General features: G+C 50.4%; 1 protein-coding gene across 9 annotated transcripts in view; it reads left to right on the top strand.

Moving 5' to 3' along the window:
• The window catches only part of SPG7 (SPG7 matrix AAA peptidase subunit, paraplegin), a 40,489-nt gene that overhangs the window by 18,393 nt on the left and 6,127 nt on the right, over positions 1 to 15,969 (top strand). For 5 of the 9 annotated variants that reach the window (XM_058528521.1, XM_058528515.1, XM_058528523.1 and 2 more), the window contains 9 exons: positions 1,961 to 2,086; positions 2,460 to 2,622; positions 3,016 to 3,189; positions 3,337 to 3,417; positions 11,291 to 11,415; positions 12,373 to 12,475; positions 12,741 to 12,878; positions 13,864 to 13,974; positions 14,685 to 14,800. In XM_058528521.1, the coding sequence (XP_058384504.1) occupies positions 1,961 to 2,086; positions 2,460 to 2,622; positions 3,016 to 3,189; positions 3,337 to 3,417; positions 11,291 to 11,415; positions 12,373 to 12,475; positions 12,741 to 12,878; positions 13,864 to 13,974; positions 14,685 to 14,800 (1,137 nt within the window). The remainder of the gene's footprint in view (positions 1 to 1,960; positions 2,087 to 2,459; positions 2,623 to 3,015; positions 3,190 to 3,336; positions 3,418 to 11,290; positions 11,416 to 12,372; positions 12,476 to 12,740; positions 12,879 to 13,863; positions 13,975 to 14,684; positions 14,801 to 15,969) is intronic. The other 4 variants (XM_058528516.1, XM_058528519.1, XM_058528517.1 and 1 more) reach the window with 4 other exon arrangements.

Here is a 15,969-nt window from a genome sequence, read left to right on the forward strand (position 1 = left end):
GGAGCCATAGTTGGGTAGCTCTCCTTTCCTTCTGCTTGGCTGATTACAGGGTGTCCAGTAACCAGCTCTACCTGAGGCCCCCCTTTCCCTGACTTGTGGGAGGCTGAGCCAGGGGCATCTATAGGACAGTTTATTCTGCAGTTTTCTTTCTTTTTTTTTGCTGAAGAAGATTCGCCATGAGCTAACATCCGCTGCCAGTCTTCCTCTTTTTATATGTGAGCCATTGCCACGGCATGGCCACTGACAGACGAGTGGTATAGGTCCATGCCCAGGAACCGAACCTGGGCTGCCAAAGCGGAGCATGCCGAACTTAACCACTAGGTCACTGGGGCTGGCCCTATTCTGCATTTTTTTTGTGTGTGTGTGAGGAAGATCAGCCCTGAGCCAACATCCATGCCAATCCTCCTCTCTTTTTGCTGAGGAAGACCGGTTCTGAGCCAACGTCTATTGCCAGTCTTCCTCCTTGTTTTCCCTAAAGCCCCAGTAGATAGCTGCACGTCATAGTTGCACATCCTTCCAGCTGCTGCGTGTGGGACGCGGCCCCAGCATGGCCGGAGAAGTGGTGCGTCGGTGCGCGCCTGGGATCCGAACCCGGGCCGCCAGCAGCAGAGCGCGTGCACCCAACCGCCAAGCCACAGGGCTGGCCCATATTCTGCAGTTTTTGATGTCAACTGGGCATTACTTCTTTTTCGTTTCCCCTACTAGCTAAGATGCTGAGAAATTTTTAAAGGTTGTCTTTAAAAGGACAACTTTAATACACTTTAAAAATATTCTCCTATTGTTGTTGCATGGATTATAACGTGCACTTTCCCTCCCCATCAGGTTGTCTGTGGCCAATTAGCCACATCAGCAGAGGGACTGGGGAGGTGGGCCTGAGGCCCGGTCACCTCATGGTCCCTTCCCTGGGATCTGTGACAAGGCAGGGATGCAGAATGTCACCTAGTTGTGTCCACATAGACTAGGAACGTCTTTCTGTGTCTGTAGCTAAGACTCACACCTTACTTTTAATGGCAGCCCTGGGTCTCATTGTGAGGCTATATCATATTTCACTCAACCAATTTGATAATTCTTGCCTATTTTGGGCTGTTTATTTTTGTTGTTGTATTTAAATAATACTGTGGTGGATTCCATGCACATGTCTTCTGAGTGCCTAATTATTTGCCTGGCGTGTGCCTTCCTAGAAGTAGAGCCTGGGTGCAGCTTAGTGCCTCAGGAAGAGCTTGATCTCTCTGGCCTGATCGCTGTCCAGAAATTTACCAATTGACATTGCTACCAAGACTCCCCAGAGCTGAGTGTTAGTATGTTACTTTTATAATCAGGAAAAGAAATTATGGGGCCTGCCCGGTGGTATAGTGGGTAAGTGCCCGTGCTCTGCTGCAGCGGCCCAGGGTTCGGATCCCGGGCGCGCACCGATGCACCACTTGTTAAGCCGTGCTGTGGTGGCGTCCCATATAAAGTGGAGAAAGATGGGCACGGATGTTAGCCCAGGGCCAGTCTTCCTCAGCAAAAAGAGGAAGATTGGCAGATGTTAGCTCAGGGCTGCTCTTCCTCACAAAAAAAAAAAAAGAAAAAGAAATTACACAGTAGTGGGAAAAATCATATGGAAAAATAAGATAGTTTATGCAAAAGACTTTATTATATTACCTAGGTTGTAGTGGGGAGTTTTTTGTTTTTTCTTTTAAGGCAAATTGCTAGATGCTAGACAGCTTTCCTACTGTTTAATAATGTAAAATAAACATTTCCCCTTATATGTCTGGAAGGTGACCTTAATCTCCGTCTGTCTGTCTGAGTGGAGAGGGCGTGGGCTGGTACTTCGGGGCGGAGGGAGAAGGGTCCATCAGACCCTCTGGCCGAGGTGGGTGGGCACACGGGGATGTGCTGGCAGAGCCAGCACCGAGCTCTCATCTTCCCTGCTCTGCTAGGAGTGCACAGTGCCCTGCCCTTTGTTCTTTGTGCCCAGAATCAGCTTAAAATGGCTCGTTTCACGATTGTGGATGGCAAGACGGGGAAAGGAGTCAGCTTTAAAGACGTGGCAGGGATGCATGAAGCCAAACTGGAAGTCAAGGAGTTTGTGGATTATCTGAAGGTGAACACACATGTTGAGCAGGAGGCTGATGGAATGCTCTCCCGAGGGAAGAGCCGCACTGGTCAGACGTTGTGTCCTGAGTGGTGAGCTCCCTGAGCGCAGATGGGGCCACGAGTGTCCTACACGTGCTGGTGCCTGTTAAACGGCAACGTGGGTGAAACGCATGGTCGTTAAGCAGCCGAAAGGCCAGTAGTGTATTAGAGATTGCACCCTGAGCTGCCTGGTCACCACCAGAGCTATCTGCTTCTCCCAGAACCGCCTGAACCAGAGCTGACTCATGACAATACATGAGCTGACCTTCATGTGAGTCATTTTTTGAAAATTCTGTCTGAATCACCTGTGGTTAGTGTCACATTATCTGCTGCTTTTCTAGAGCCCAGAGCGCTTCCTTCAGCTCGGTGCCAAGGTCCCGAAGGGTGCACTGCTGCTTGGCCCCCCCGGCTGTGGGAAGACGCTGCTGGCCAAGGCAGTGGCCACTGAGGCCCAGGTGCCCTTCTTGGCGATGGCCGGCCCGGAGTTCGTGGAGGTCATTGGAGGTAGGCATTGCTTGGGGCCTGCGGACAGGCTCACCTGACCATTTGTCCAGGATGGCTCTCCTTTCACACGTCCTTCCTCAGGTGGCTGAACTGACAAGGAAATGGGGGAATGGAGAAGGAAAAATAAAACCAGTGTTACAGGAAACATTGTGTTGATGTAGAGAATTGGGTGATGATGTGCTTTGAAGCCACTTCCACTTGTGGCCTGGGGAGTCCAGGAGGGTGAACATCTGCCAGGGTGACCTCTGCTGGGATGGGGTGCCTGGCCTTGTTTGCATGAGAGGACACTTGCTGAGATTTTGTCACTCTCAGTGGTCAGCTCTGGCCCCTGGCATAAGCGTAGGGTTCATCTCCCATTACCTGTCCACTTCCTGATCCTCTGTGTCCCCTCAGGCCTCGGTGCTGCCCGTGTGCGGAGCCTCTTCAAGGAAGCCCGTGCCCGGGCCCCCTGCATCGTGTACATTGACGAGATCGATGCTGTGGGCAAGAAGCGCTCCACCACCATGTCCGGCTTCTCCAACACAGAGGAGGAGCAGACGCTTAACCAGCTTCTGGTGGAAATGGATGGTGAGTGCCCGCGCCCCCAGCTGCTCCTGTGCCAGGAAGGGCGTCTGATCTCTTTCAGAACAGTCGTTTTCTAGGTGGATCACACTGCTTGTGTTTATTGTTCCACAACCTTGCACTAATGCTCATAGGCATTTTATTTTCCTCCAGTCAGTGGTCTGTATTGTTTCTCCACACCACCTGCCACAGGTGAGGGTGATGTCAGAACACAAGAGAACTGTTCTCTAGCAGGTAAGAAATAGAAACAAGGCCAGTTGAAGAAGCAGTCAGCATCTTGCTGCACTCAAGAAACACAGCTTTTAATTTTAAAAAGTTAAGACAATAGTGAAAAAAGAAAAAGGCAAAAAACTGGGAATACAGGTGGCGGTCAGGTTGTGATGGGGAGTTCCGGTCTGGACGAACCAGTTGATTGTGCTGTTGTGCATCTCTGTGCCGCCTGGTTGGCTGGAGGCCGGATGGAGCAGGATGTCTGTGGAATGCAGCTGAGGCGTCGGGGGCCCTGAGGAGGTGCTGTGTTTGCTGCCCTTGAACACGACCTCTGACTGGCTTCTTCACAGTCTCTTTTTCTTTTTAATGGAAATGATCCAGCAAAGGTGACATGGAATTGTTTTTCTTCTGAGTTACTTTTGTAAGATCCTCTCTTTTTTGGTGTAGATATTGTATGTTTTTTTTTATTGTAAAATATATATAAGATAAAATTTTAACTATTTTTAAGTATACACTACAGTGGCATTAAGTACGTTCACATTGTTGTGCAGCCATCCCCACCATCCATCTGCAGAACTTTGTCATCTTCCCAAACCAAAACTCTGTCCCCATTTTTTTTTTTTTTTGTGAGGAGGATCGGCCCTGAGCTAACATCTGCCAATCCTCCTCTTTTTTTTTTTTTTTTTTTTTGCTGAGGAAGACTGGCCCTGGGCTAACATCCATGCCCATCTTCCTCCACTTTATGTGGGACGCCGCCATAGCATGGCTTGCCAAGCGGTGTGTCGGTGTGCGCCCGGGATCCGAACCGGCGAATCCCAGTGCCGCAGCGGAGCGCGCGCACTTAACCGCTTGCACCACCGGGCCGGCCCTTCTGTCCCCGTTAAATAGTAACTCCTCATCCTCCTCCCCCAGCCCCTGGCACCCACCATCCTACTTTTTTTGTCTATGAATTTTGACTCCTCTTGGTCTCGCATATAAGTGGAATCATACAGTGTTTGTCCTTTTGTATCTGTTTTATTTCACTCAGCATAATGTCCTCAATGTTCATCCATGTTGTAGCGTGGGTCAGAATTTCCTTCCTCTTTAAGGCTGAATAATGTTCCATTGTGTGGATGGATCATGTGTTGTTTATCCATTCATCTGCTGATGGACACTTTTGGCTACTGCGAATAATGCTGCTGTGAAAATGGGCATACAGATGCCTCTTCAAGACCCTGCTGTGTAAGATCTGTTTTTAACTTTTCTTTAATCAGTATTCTACTTCTATTTTAGGTATTGTAGATGAGGGAGACACTTTTTTCTCGAGTATTTTTGGTTCTAAGAGAGCTGTTATTTGTGTATTTATTTTCCTTTTCAAAGTGTTCCTGCCATTTGGGATGGTGTACCTGTTGGCCGCATATGGACAGTAGAGTTTGACTGTACATGACTAAAGGCGAAATTTTTTTAACCTTTCCTTTTGAAATGATTTAAGACTTACAAAAGTGTTGCAAAAGCAATCAAAGTGTTCCTTTATACCTTCCCCTAAGCTTCCCAAAGGACAATGTGGACATGACCAGGAGGCGAGCATCCACGCGGAGTCTCTCATCCCGTGGCTGTGCCTTTTTTGGTCCAGGATCCAGTCCAGCCTCACAGGTCGCATTTAATTATTCTGTCTCCTTGGTCTCCTCCAGCTGGCACTGTTTCTGTGTCTTTGTCTTTGTGACACTTTTGTGACCTGTGACAGGAGGTCCCTACCGTGAGGCTGTGCTGTTCCTGAGAGGCAGTTCGAGCTGTGCATTTTTGGTGGGAACAGCCCAGCAGTCTCAGTGCCCCTCCACACATGGCATCAACGCATCTCGTCCCTGTGCTGGGATTTGGACTGAGATGGCTGCAGGCGGCATGGCGAGGCCTTTCCTCGCGCACTGTTGTGCAGGTCAGGTGGACTGATGCACTGGAAGCATTCTGTAAGCTCTGAAAGCTCACGGTTTAAAATCAGAGTGTAATTTCTTTCTTTCTTTCTTTTTTTTCTTTTGTGAGGAAGATGAGCCCTGAGCTAACATCCAAGCCAATCCTCCTCCTTTTGCTGAGGAAGACTAGCCCTGAGCTAACATCCGTGCCCATCTTTCTCTACTTTATGTGGGACGCCGCCACAGCATGGCCTGACAAGGAGTGCGTTGGTGCGCATCCGAGATCCAAACCTGGGCCGCCAGCAGCGGAGCTTGCGCACTTAATCGCTGCGCCATGGGGCCGGCCCCTCAGAGTGTAATTTCTAACGGAACCAAGGGAAGGGCTGCGTCATTGCGTCATGAGAAGAGTGGTTTATGTCTGGAGCTGCCCCCGCAGACCTCCTCTGTTCTGTCTCTCCCTCATCCAGTGGGCCATAAACATTTGCTCAGGGACTGCTTATGGCACAAGCAATTAGGATCTGAAGGGCCACCTTCCACATGAAGAGCAAGCCTTCCTGGGAAGTACATTTCCAAAGAACTCAGTGTCTTTGGAAACATGAATGGAGTGGGGCTCAGATTCTGAGATGTAGCTTTCAGGAGACACCCTCAGAGATGAGGACCCTCCAAGTGTACTCTATAGGCCAGGTCCCAGGGACCAGGACCTCATACCCCTCTTCTGGGGTCGTGCGTGCTAGACCTGGCTCTGATGCTCCCTCTAGTGAGTGCCTGGGCTCTGATGAGCTAGATCTGCTTTTCAAGCAGTGTGCTATTTTGTAGTTTAAAAAGCTATCTTCTAAAATCTCCAACTTTTTTTTTTGTGTGTGTGAGTAAGATTGACCCTGAGCTAACATCTGTTGCCAATCTTCCTCTTTTTGCTTGAGGAAGATTGGGTCTGAGCTAACATCTGTGCCAATCTTTTCTCTCTTTTGTATGTGGGTTGCTGTCACAGCATGGCTTGATGAGTGGTGTAGGTCTCTGCCTGAGATCCGAAACCATGAACCTGGGCCGCCAAAGCACAGTGAGCTGAACTTAACCACTACGCCACCAGGCTGGCCTCTGAAGTCTCCAACTTTTAAGAAACCACATCACGTTGCTTCTCTTTTGAATGGCTTCACATGACCTCTTAGCGGCGTGTCACCTTCAGTGTGGCTTTGGCGATTGCTTCCGGAGGTGATTTTGGAGTCCTGAAGAAATCTGGAAGTCCCTTTGGGTTCTGGCCACAGGGTCTTGTGACCCTTGAGGGTTTGGCAGGTGGATGGCCATGATGGGCTGGCCTGCAGCAAGTGGAGCTGGAGGTCTGTCTGGCAGCTGTAATCCAGTGCTATACATGTGATGAGTCTCTGCTCTCAGAAGTGCCAGGTTGTGGGGCTGGCCCGGTGGTGTAGCAGTTAAGTGTGCACGCTCCACTTCAGTGGCCCGGGGTTCGCAGGTTCGGATCCCGGGCACGCACCAATGCACTGCTCATCAGGCCATGTTGTGGTGGCGTCCCATGTAAGAAGTAGAGGAAGATGGGCACAGATGTTAGCCCAGGGCCAGTCTTCCTTGGCAAAAGGGGGAGGATTGGTGTCGGAAGTTAGCTCAGGGTTGATCTTCCTCACAGAAAAAAAAAAAAAAAAAAGAAGTGCCAGATTGTAACGATAGCTTCTGGTCGTCTCTCCCTCTTTTTTTTTTTTTGTGAGGAAGATCAGCCCTGAGCTAACATCCATGCTAATCCTCTTTTTGCTGAGGAAGACTGGCTCTGAGCTAACATCTATTGCCAATCCTCCTCCTTTTTTTTTTCCCCCCAAAGCCCCAGTAGATAGTTGTATGTCACAGTTGCACATCCTTCTAGTTGCTGTATGTGGGACGTGGCCTCAGCATGGCCGGAGAAGTGGTGCATCGGTGTGCGCCTGGAATTTGAACCCGGGCCGCCAGTAGTGGAGCGAGCACTTAACTGCTAAGCCACGGGGCTGGCTCTAGTTGTCTCTTTAAAAAAGAGAAGAACCTTTGTGATGTTGAGAGGACAAAGGGAGCCAGCCCTGATGGCCTAGCAATTAAAGTTCAGCAGTCCAGGTTCAGTCCCCAGTCGCGGAACCACACCACCGTCCGTCAGTAGCCATGCTGCGGCGGCAGCTCACATAGAAGAACTAGAAGCACTTACAACTAGATATACAACTATGTACTGGGGCTTTGGGGAGGAAAAAACAAAAAAGGCAGATTGGCAATAGATGTTAGCTCAGAGCAAATCTTTCCCAGCAAAAAAAAAAACAAAAAAGGAGTGGACAGAAGGAGAACAGTCTTGAAAGTCATCAGATGACTAGGTGGCCATCCAGACGTGATGCATCCTCAAGTTCCACTGCTCTTGAAGGTGTAGCGATGTTTACGTTTGTCCTTCGGCTCTTGCAGACACCCATCCGTGTGCTGGACCTCAGTCATGCTCGTGGGCTTGTGGAAGGACAAGTGGGTTCATGCTGGTCCCTATTCTCTGAGCTGGGTTTTCTGATGTGTAAAATGAGGTTAAAGTGCATGACCTCACCTGTGATTCTGTGACCTGCGTATGAAGGGAGTCTCAGTGTGGAGCCTCCCATGTGGCTCTCTGTAACTGAGCACTCAAGGCCACGAGAAGTAGCACATCTCTTTCTGCTTATATTGCTTTTTGCACTTGAAGACAGAGACCACTTTTTTTGGGCAGACTTGAGCCCACCAGGAAGCATTTACCAGGCGGCCTCTTCCTCTGAGCTCAGCCTCTCTGTGCTGCCGTGAAAGAGCTGCTTCCGCCCCAGGATTTGCTCTTGCCCGAGAATCCCTGATGGAAGCCCTTTTGTTGGGCTGGGCCAGCAGCTAACAAGTCCCTCTGTGCGCGGACACAGCTGAGCATTCTCAGCCCTCCAGATATGTCTGAGGGGTCTTTGTCACTCCTTGGGGAAGAGCAGTGTCTGTTCATTGAAGTACGGAACACGCAGCAGACGCTGTGCGGTTGTGGGAAAAGCTCGCCAAGGAAAAGAAATTCTCGGCTCATGGGTCAGGCAGGGGCGGCCCTGCAGGATGGCCAGACCAGATGGGCAGGGCACCTGTGTCCAAGAGCGCTGGGTTCAGCCCAGCTGAGTTACCTGTCGACAGTCATCTTTTTACAGTTTGATCAGCAGAAAGGGCTTTGTACTCCAACATCTCCATCAGAGCTTCTGTGTTAGAAAGAATATGGGGGACATGAACTCTGATTCCACATGGAGTCATTAGAAACCCCAGCTGCCATTTACACGGCCACTTCCATTTTAAGCTGTGACCCATTTTTAGTTGATTTTTGTGTAGGTATGAGGTTTTGGTTGCGGTTTATCTTCTTGCCTGTAGATGTCCAATCGCTCCAGTACCGTCTTTTGGAAACACTGAGCTTCCTCCACTGGATAGCTTGTGCCCCTTTATCAGAGCTTAGCTGGGCATATTTGGCAGAGTCTATTTCTGGGCTCTCTGGTCTACGAGTCCATCTGACCACCACACCACACGGCGTCTGCCATGTAGCTGTGCATAAGTCTTGAAAGAAGGTGGCGTGATTCCTCCCACTTTGTTCTTCTTTTTTTTTTTTTGTGAGGAGATGAGCCCTGTGCTAACATCTGCCAATCCTCCTCTTTTTTTTTTTTTGCTGAGGAAGACTGGCCCTGGGCTAACATCCGTGTCCGTCTTCCTCCACTTTCTATGGGATGCCTGCCACAGCATGGCTTGCCAAGTGGTGCGTCAGTGCATACCCAGGATCCGAACTGGCGATCCCCTTGCCGCCGCAGCGGAGCGTGTGCACTTAACCACTTGTGCCACCGGGCCGGCCCCCCACTTTGTTCTTCTTGACTAGCATTGTTGTAGCTCCTTCCTTTGCCTTTTCATATAATTTTTAGAATAGGCTTGTCCGTATCTACCAAAAAGTCTTACTGAGGTTTTGATTGGCATGCACACCTACTAGGATAGCTAGAAAAACAAACAGTGGCCACATGAAGTGCAGGGGAGGACCCCGGTCTGTGGGTGGACCTGGAATAAAGCAACTGCAGAAACATATTCCTGAAGCCATTGGGGAGGTGTGGACCTGACACGTTGTGGTGGGGATGTGAAATGGTGCTGTCTGTCTGGGAAACAGTTTGGCAGTTTCTGAAAAAACTAAACATATACTTACCATGTGACCCAGTATTCACACTCCTGGGCGCTTATCTCAAAGAAATGTTTACACAAAACACCTGTGCTCCAGCGTTCATTTATTTGTAATAGCTGAAAACAGGAAAGAACCTAGATGTCCTTCAGCGGATGTGTAAACTGCGATATGTCCTCACCGTGGTGGACCATGCAGCAATAAAAGGAAACAAACTGTTGTTACACGTGGCTGCTTAGATGGATCTCAAGGAATTACGCTGAGAGAAGAAAGCTGACCTTAAGAGTCTGTGTGTTGTATGATTCGGTTTATATGAGATTGTCAAAATGACCAAATTCTAGAGATGGAGAACAGATTCATGGTTACCAGGGTTAGAAGGGCAGAGGGGGAGAGGATGTGACTGTAAAGGAGGTCTTGTGGTGTGGTGGTGGAATCTGTCTTGACTGAGGTGGAGGCTACCCGGATCTGTGTGTGATCAGATTGCAGAGAACTCAGCACACACAGAAGAGGGAGTGCTTGTGGCATGGGGGACGCCCACTAAGGCCTGTGGGCTGCGCAGTGTGACACCGCACCTTCGTTACTTAACATGCAACCGCAGGAAACTGGGTCAAGGGGACTCGCTCTGCTGTTTTTGCAACTTGTATGCTATGTATCTATGTCAGAATCCAAAGTTTCAAAAACAAAACAAGGGTCCAGCCCCAGGAAGTCTGCACCTGTAGTCCATATGAACAGCACAGAGGCTGCAGAGGACCAGGCCCAAGAGGAAGGAAGCCGCTGTCGTGGGATCCTAGAGTGGAGTTAACGACAGTCTGCTGTGAGGTCGCAGCATCTGACACACTCTCGGGGCTTAATTCTATAATATTTCTTCTAAATTTCACTTTTGTTAAGAGACTTTATGGGGGTTTCAGATTGTATTTGTCAATGTCAATTTATTAGGGATTTTTTAAGTTAGCAAAGGATAGATCATGGTATCTTTACTTTTTAAACTTTGTATCATGGAACTTTTCAAACATCCACAAAAGCAGAGAGATGTGCGGCGAGTGCCGTGTCCCAGGCCAGCCTCAGTGCCTGGCAGGAGCTGGCAGTCCTGGACCACCCACACTCTGTCCGGTCCTCCTCTCCCGTGGGTCGTTGTAAAGCAGACCCAAAGTTCTGGATCTTACAGGCTCTGAATTTATTTCTTTACACTCAGAGAAATACCACCGTATCATTATAACACTCAGTGGAAAATAGGTCCTAATAGCATCTTGGTCTCCAGTTAGGCTCACCTCCGTGCTTCATAGATGGGTTCTTGCAGTTGCTTTATTCAAATTTGGGTCCAGCCCAGGTTCACTCAGAGACCTGGGCCATCAGTGATGGTTTCTGGACTTGCTTTTAAATTCTTGTGTGAGAAACCTGGGGCCTATAGCCCAGGCCCTCAGACCAAGTGTTAGAGATAAAATGCCCCCATGGTGGTCACTTTGGCTCAAGGAATTACAGTGAAGGAGCGTGAGGAGAGTGCCCCTCGCTCCTCCAGGTCCACCCTCTGTTAGCATCGGCAAGAAGCATGTTCCTCCAGGATACTGTCTGGACGTAGAGGATGGCCTTGGACAGAGACCAGGTCTGATCTGTGGTTCTACCTCTGGGCTGGGGGAAATAAAACAGGAGAGTTCTTGCTCTTGTGGTGATTTTGGTGGACAGTTCTCAGGGAAGGATTGATCCTGGGTCAGTTCATGGCTCCTCGCTCAGAATGACGATATGTGTGTTCCTCACTCGAGGACCCCAGTGGGAAATCTCTCCCGTCCTGTGTCCTGAAAGAGGAACCTGTGGGGAAGGCTGTTGTGTTGGGGACCCCTACCCTAACGGCCACGGTCTGTCCTCCCAGGAATGGGCACCACTGACCATGTCATCGTCCTGGCGTCCACCAACCGAGGTGACATTTTGGATAATGCTCTGCTGAGGCCAGGCCGGCTGGACAGACACGTCTTCATTGACCTTCCCACGCTGCAGGTCAGTGCGGCTCGGGGCTGCTGTCCTCAGCCCAGACGCAGCCTGCTGTCCCTATGGTCTGTCCAGACTTGGGCTCACTGCTCTTCTCATAGTTTTGCAGCTTGTTTTTATCTCCCATGTTTTTCTCTTCATCCTTCGACGCCTGGGGTTGAATGGACTGGTCTGGGTTGAGTTTTGTGGCACGTTCTTTGGAGAGCCGCAGAACTTCCATCCTGACTGCTCAAGTCCTTGAGTGCTGCACGGTTTTGGGGCACGAGCTGTGCAGCTGCCCTGAGAGTGGGTGGAAGCAGGTGGAAGCCCTGGCGACTGCTCAGCCCCACCAGCCTCCCCTGTCTCAGGCCTCTGCTTGGACGTCCACCTCTGGGTGGTCCTGCCTTTGTGGTGGCCCCTGAGGGAGCAGGGACCCAGCATGCTGTAATGAGGATCACGGATGTGGGAGGGACCCAGCATGGGTAGGGGAAAGGGTTTGGAGGGTCACCATAACAGTTAGCTGGTTGGTTAACATTCCTGTAGAGCCACGTGTGGGGAGCAGGGCTGTGGCTCGTGGCATGCCCCAGCAGTCATTCTGGGGGTGACTCTCAACTGTGGCTCCCTAAGAAGCAGGGGAGGTGCTCCCCAACACTGCTCTGGAGGGCTCTCCTTTCTGACAGCAGGCAGCCTGGACAGCGGGGTCTGGAACATGCAGGAAGTACGTGAATCACAAGTTCTACAAAACAAGACCTGGCTGTATGTGATGCGTGTTACTCTCCGTTCTGTTTCCTCTTTTTCCTTTTCACTTTGGAAATGCTGTCTGCAGCTCTAAATTGGTTCCACAAACCTTGGGTTGTGACTGACGACAAAGAAACCAATCGAAAAGCCAGTGCTCCTGAGTGGCTCTTGTCTACGGGGCAGGCGAGTCCGGACCTGGAGTGTCAGGTGGCTGAGCCCACCCTGTGTCTTTTCTCCCGTCTCTGGCAGGAAAGGCAGGAGATTTTTGAGCAGCACCTGAAGAGCCTGAAGCTGACCCAGGCCAGCAGCTTTTACTCACAGCGTCTGGCAGAGCTGACGCCGGGGTTCAGTGGTATGGGAGCTGGTTCCTGTTGGTCCTGAGGGTGGGCTGGCCTTTCCTGCACAGTCGGGTGTGGGCCTCCCCCACATGCCATCCGTCCGCCCTGCTCTGAGCCTGGTGGTCAGCACAGCCTGGGTGGGAGGGAGGTTGTGGACGTAGAGCAGGCAGAAGCTAGAAGAACTGCACAGCACTTTGCTTGTCCTCCCTGAGTGGTGGAAAGCCCACAGTGGGTCTCTTGCTTGTATTCAGACTGCACTATGCCCGTGTCCCCCAACAGGTGGTTTGGCTTTCAGGGCTCTGCACACTGGCTCTTCAGTTCCTTTTCAGCGCAGACTACGTGTTCCTGCTGCTCCCCGCCACGTGCTGCCATGTGAGGCCTTGTCACCGACTGGGGGTGCCACTGCCCTCCCTCATGGTCTCAGTTTTATTTCAGTAGAGACAGACATCACAAATCAGAAATTTTTTCTGTATGGCTCTCATTTTTTTTTTTTTTTTTTTTTTGTGAGGAAGATCACCCCTGAGCTAACATCTATTGCCAATCCTCCTCCTCTCTTGTTTTTTCCCCAAAGCCCCAGTAGATAGTTGTATGTCATAGTTGCACACCCCTCTAGTTGCTGTGTGTGGGACGCGGCCTCAGCATGGCCGGAGAAGCGGTGCATTGGTGCGCGTCCGAGATCCGAACCTGGGCTGCCAGTAGCGGAGCGCACGCACTTAACCGCCAAGCCATGGGGCAGGCCCCTTTTTTTTTTTTTTTTGTGAGGAAGATTTAGCCCCGAGCTAACATGCGTGGTCAATCCTCCTCTTTTTGCTGAGGAAGATTGGCCCTGGGCTAACATCTGTGGCCATCTTCCTCTACTTTAAATGGGACGCCGCCATAGCATGGCTTGTCAAGCAGTGCGTCAGTCTACGCCCGGGATCCTAACCTGCGAACCCCGGGCCACTGAAGCGGAGTGTGGGAACTTAACCCGCTACGCCACCGAGCCAGCCCGTGTGGCTTTCATTTTAAAGAGTAATATAAATAAAAATCCCTTTTATTATGATATAATTTCTTCCCTTTTGATTTTTTTTTAACGTCTTTACCTAGAATCTTATGGATACTAGAGAGCCTTTAATTTCTTCTCCATCAATGTGTGTATGAAACATTAGGTGGAATAAAACACAAGGTGATGTGATCATACTCAGGTGTTGAGGTATCTGTAGAGGCAGATGGAAGGAGGGGAGAGTGGCTGTGAGCAGGAGGTTGGAGTCTGTTGTATGAAATGGCACTGGGCCTTCTGCTCACGGCCGTCTCTTCCTGAACCCCTCCCCGTGGGTCCCCCCATCTGCTGAAGCACACTCCCTCCCTTCCCTCCTCCCAAGCCCTGAGGGAGGAGAGCCAGTACCCTCCATTGTGCCCTCAGGTGCTGACATCGCCAACATCTGTAACGAGGCCGCGCTGCACGCCGCACGAGAAGGGCACACGGCCGTCCACACCTTCAACTTTGAGTACGCCGTGGAGCGTGTCATCGCTGGTATGAGGACCCGGTTCTCTGCAGGGCTCATTCCCTAAATGCTGAGAGGAAGGTGGAGTGGAGGGAACCGAGTCAGGCTTAGATGTCGAGTGATGGAAGTGATTAGCAATTGGACATTATTTTGGACAGAAAATATGTAAAGCATTTCTATTTTTATAAGTCAGGTCTTTCTTTTTTTTTTTTTTTTTTGGTGAGGAAGATCAGCCCTGAAATAACATCCGATGCTGATCCTCCTCTTTTTTGCAGAGGAAGACTGGCCCTGAGCTAACATCCGTGCCCATCTTCCTCTACTTTATATATGGGACGCTGCCACAGCATGGCTCCACAAGCGGTGCATTGGTGCACGCCCGGGATCCGAACCTGCAAACCCTGCGCCGCCAAAGCGGAGCACGTGCACTTAACTGCTTGCGCCACCGGGCAGGCCCGTATAAGTCAGGTCTTTACAATGTGACTTATTTTTGCTTTGTTTAAAATACTGCACATTTGCCTAGAGCAGATGTACTCTTCAAGTAGAAATATAAAAGGATCTGGCAAACTCCCATGTGAGCGGCGCTCACCTCGGGGCAGGGACGCAGGCAGTGGACGTCTATTGACAGCCCTGCTCTGACCACACGACGTGGGGTAAAAATCGCGCACGGACAAGGAGAGTGCCTGGCACTCTTACGCAGGATGATCGGCGCACGTGACTCACCTTCTTGGCCTTCTTTCAGGGACTGCCAAAAAGAGCAAGATCCTCTCCAAGGAAGAGCAGAAGGTGGTTGCGTTTCATGAGTCCGGCCACGCTCTGGTGGGCTGGCTGCTGGAGCACACCGAGGCTGTGATGAAGGTAGGTCTGGCAGGCCCGACCCGACTGGCCCTTGAACAGAGCTGACCTTGGAAGCACTGTGAGTTTGTGCTGGGGGAAGAGAGCGCAGCCAAGGTGGGCCTGGGGACAGGGTGGGAGGTGACTGTGCAAGATCCGTGATCCTGGGAAACATAGGGCAGGAGGAGGTCTTACGTCTGAACCAGTGGGCTCCTGTCATGGCCACAACGATGTGGGGGCTCGCTCCCCTGTCTACACAGTCAATCTTGGGATTAAGAATTGCCAAGTTTACTATCAGCTCTAAAGTGTATTGATTTAATGACTCCTAGGCTTAAAGAGAAGTGAGTCTAGTACTCACTTTAGTACATTTTTTAGAACACTGCTCTTGTAGACATTTGTGAGCTTGATGAAAATTTATTTGTATCAAATGGTAATATCACAAACACCTCCTCCAAAATGTGTAGATTCATGACCAGGAGATCTTGAGCGACCATTAAGGACAACATAAGTATTTGGGATGCGGGTGCCCAGTCTTTACAGCTGAGGATGTGGGTTGTAACCACCCTCCATGGGGACCTGCTGGAGCCCGGAGCGGAGCACGTGGGAGCCTGTGCGGGCAGTTTGGTTCCAGCAAGCTGTGAAGGACCTGCACCGTACTTCCTGAGCCTCCAAAAATGGGACAGTGTAGAAATTACCAGTCTGCTATGTTAGTGTTTCATGTCCATTAATTATCTTTTCAGAGGTGTTAGTTATAGCAAAGTAGATTGTTAGTCTGGTTGTGTTTGATGATGTCCTGCCAATCAGGCTGGTTCCTTTTATATGCTGGTCTGAGGGCTGGAAGTCTAGTATCTTGTGACAAAGACGAGTGTATGCCGCAGTCACTGAGGTGGTCAGGGCCGGGCCCAGGGTGAGGCGGGCAGGACAGCCACCAAGGGCGTGCCATTTATGGGACACTAAAAATTCAGTAATCAAGATAAATAAATATATTTTTTTGTGAGGAAGATCAGCCCTGAGCTAACATCCGATGCCAATCCTCCTCTTTTAGCTGAGGAAGATTGGCCCTGGGCTAACATCCGTGCCCATCTTCCTCTACGTTATATGGGATGCCACCACAGCATGGCTTGACAAGCGGTGTGTCAGTGCGCACCCAGGATCCGAACCTGCAAACCCTGGGCCACCACAGCGGAGTGCGT

Source organism: Diceros bicornis, chromosome 32 (assembly GCF_020826845.1).
Source record: "Diceros bicornis minor isolate mBicDic1 chromosome 32, mDicBic1.mat.cur, whole genome shotgun sequence".
Classification (NCBI taxonomy): Eukaryota; Metazoa; Chordata; class Mammalia; order Perissodactyla; family Rhinocerotidae; genus Diceros; species Diceros bicornis.